Consider the following 3,127-nt stretch of genomic DNA (forward strand, 5'->3'; position numbering starts at 1 on the left):
GGGAGTTGGGGGAGGGGAACAGTACTGGGGAATCACCTAGAGCAATGCTTACAAACTAAAATTGATTTATAAGATATTCTGCATCTTTTTAAAAATAATAATGGGTGGCAGTAATGTTACACGTTTGTTTAAATAAACTGGGGAAAAAATTACAGAAGACATTTTGAAAATAATTAAACGAATTTACCTGCTCCTGGATGTTTAGAAATTATAGCTTTAGCCAACACTGTCCCTAGTAGCTTTGAAACTGAAATCCGCACATCATAATTGGAACCTTCAAAGGACTTAAAACACAGTGTAGCCACACTGTCCAGGTCTGTACTCCACATAAAGCTGGCCTCATTCTGAAGTTCAAGGAGGCACTATTCAAGTGGAAAAAGAGAAATTAATGAAAAACAAAACATACCATATTTTGCCATTTATAATGCGAACTTTTTTGCCAAAATTTGTGAGGGAAAAATAAGATGAGCATTATACATGGGTAGAACTAATTCCATATCTATATAAATATTTTTAATTCTTTTATTTATGCTTATGAGTTAAAAGTGTAACTCTAGAAATCAATAACGATTACCATATGCAAAATAATATCCTGGAATATGATAATTGGTTTTGTTGAACTTAAGGATGAACTTGCAATGATGAAGAGTTCTTGGCGTGTAAATATTGTAAATTTGTTACCGGTACATAAAATTTCTTGTAAGTACTTTGTTCTTTGTTTTGCAATTATTTACTAAAATTTCTTGTACCATAATATGTTTAAAAAAATACTAAAATTCCTTTATAATACAAAAACCAAGTACCTAAATGTAAACAAATAAAAATTTGAATTAAAAAATTAAAACAAAAGACATTTTTCCCTGAAAGTTTGGGCCAAAAGCACAGGTGCACATTATACATGGCAAAATACAGTAAATGTCAGGTTCAGATCTACATGCTGTAGAAACTACCAAGATCTAACCAAAATAATACACAAATCCAAAGTTTCTAAATAATGATTACAGGGACGACAAAAGAATACTTATTAAAAGTCATAAAAATTATACTATATAAAGTAATGTGTCCACAAAAAATGGGAGGAGGAGGTTGTGAAAAATGTCTTTAGAACCAGTCTGCTGGCTTTGAGCAATTCTGAGAATAATTCCAACATAAACAACTTTATTGTATTATCTAACCAACTATGTTAACAAGGTATGATAAAAACAAAACCTTACTCGTAAATTTCAGTTTACACAATTAGACAGGAAACACAGTAGAGCAGAAGGACTACTTGGTCTGATAATTAGAACTCATTATCCTCTGATAATTTGCAGCTAACTACGTGAAGAACTTTGGGAAATTCATGTAATTCTCTAGGCCTCAGTTTCCTTATATGTTAAAACGAGGAAGTCCTAGTTGATTACCAAAGCTGCAGCTCTAAGATCATGTAGCTGTTACTAGTGTTTTCACAGGGATAAACCGATTTATTGGGTTCTCGGAAAAGTCATGAGGTATTTTTTCTATGTTTTATGTTGCAAAAATGTGTCATGACTTTTCTGACAACCCAATAATTTTCTTTATATAAATTTTTCGAAATTCTGCGTATTAGACCATCTTACCTTTGCAGCAGCACAACGAACGGCCATGGACCTATCTGTTAAGCAGGATCTAGCAGCTTTATAAACATCTCTGTGGCAAGGTGCAGCAGCAGCTCCGAGTCCTTTCAATATATTTTGCAGACTCAACATAATCTCATACCGACCTTGAGACTACCAAAGAGAAAAGAAAAAAAAGTTTATTGTGAAGGACTGCATTAAGCACTAAAATTTATCTCACAGAGAAATACTCAGATTTGTGTACACTCTAACCAATCTATTCTGACATCATTAAACACTGACAGTTGCTATTTTACGAAGTGTTTACTATCTGAAAAGTGTTATTTGTATGTACCATGTTTCAACACAATCCAGATTTCACNATTTTTAAATTTTGTTTAGGATCAAGAATTTAAGCACTTAAGTAGATAACATGCTGTCATCTTTCCTTACGAGTTGAAACCATATAAAATGGAAATACAATCTTGTCCATGGTGAATGATGTGTACCTAATAGCTAAACCTGAACTGTAAAAGCACACATAAACACAATGGAAACCACGTTAGAACACAAGACACATGAAAGCACAAGGCCTAGAAACAAACAAAAAAATATTTGTGCTTCAATGAAAACAAACAAAAATATCCCATTATAAGGAACTGAAAAACACTGTGGGTAACGGCCTATTTAGTTGGTTTTGTTTATGAGTAATAAGGTTCTCTTACTTGTAATCTGGTTTTTAAAAAGTGTTTTGGCCTCACCATATCTATTTATAAAGAAAACAGCATTAGTAATGATCTTGCATAGTATCACTTCTGTCTGGAGTCAGATCCTAAAACTTTCATTATAGGCCAGTGAGAATAATACTTAAATACTGATTTGTGATTCTAACCTGAGTAACTCCAACTCGAACATCCCTACTGACTGAACTGGTTCCTTTCAGCATATCACCACTGGCTCGAAGAAATCCTGAACTCCCACGTAGAAACCCTGTTCCTAGTAATTCCAGAACTTCCTCCAGAGATACTCTGCGAATGTTTTGACGTGAGGCTGCTATAACAAAAAACAAAACAAAACATGTAATTCGTATTTTGTAGACTAAATTTTAATGCATGATCTCGACCAGAAAGTGAACTGAAATAAAAATAAACTAAAAATCCAAACCAAAGGCAAAATTTACAGGACATTACACACAAAGTCACAAAAGGGTTCAGAGATCAAATAATAAAGGACTCTGAAGTATCATGTCAATGACGTCTTAAAATCTATTCCACTGTGAGATTATGCCCTATTGCTCTTTTCCTCAAAGAAGTTAAAAGGCTAACGGTATTCTAAAACAAGGAAAACATAAATTGCCATAGCTCTCCATGAACGAAAACCAATTTGAAAATTCTTTTGAAATACTTAAAATGCCAAAATCATAATTTTATTTCTCTAAATGCTCTACAACTCTTAATGAAACTTATATAAAGTAGCCACCATGTTCTACTTTAAAAATTCTGAACTGTTCAACTAAAACTAATATAAAATAATATTGAATGTCAACTGTAAGT

The 3,127-nt window shown here is 32.8% G+C and overlaps 1 protein-coding gene across 1 annotated transcript in view; it reads right to left on the reverse strand.

Annotated features, from left to right (window-relative positions):
- Positions 1-3,127, reverse strand: part of LOC109378074 (HEAT repeat-containing protein 5A-like) — a 41,640-nt gene that overhangs the window by 3,648 nt on the left and 34,865 nt on the right. Inside the window, exons 5-6 of the mRNA XM_019634543.1 lie at positions 1,599-1,748; positions 188-362 (exon numbers count right to left, since the gene is read on the reverse strand). Coding sequence (XP_019490088.1) covers positions 188-362; positions 1,599-1,748 — 325 coding nt within the window. The remainder of the gene's footprint in view (positions 1-187; positions 363-1,598; positions 1,749-3,127) is intronic.

This window comes from Hipposideros armiger, unplaced genomic scaffold, assembly GCF_001890085.2.
Source record: "Hipposideros armiger isolate ML-2016 unplaced genomic scaffold, ASM189008v1 scaffold_1723, whole genome shotgun sequence".
In the NCBI taxonomy this organism is placed as follows: Eukaryota; Metazoa; Chordata; class Mammalia; order Chiroptera; family Hipposideridae; genus Hipposideros; species Hipposideros armiger.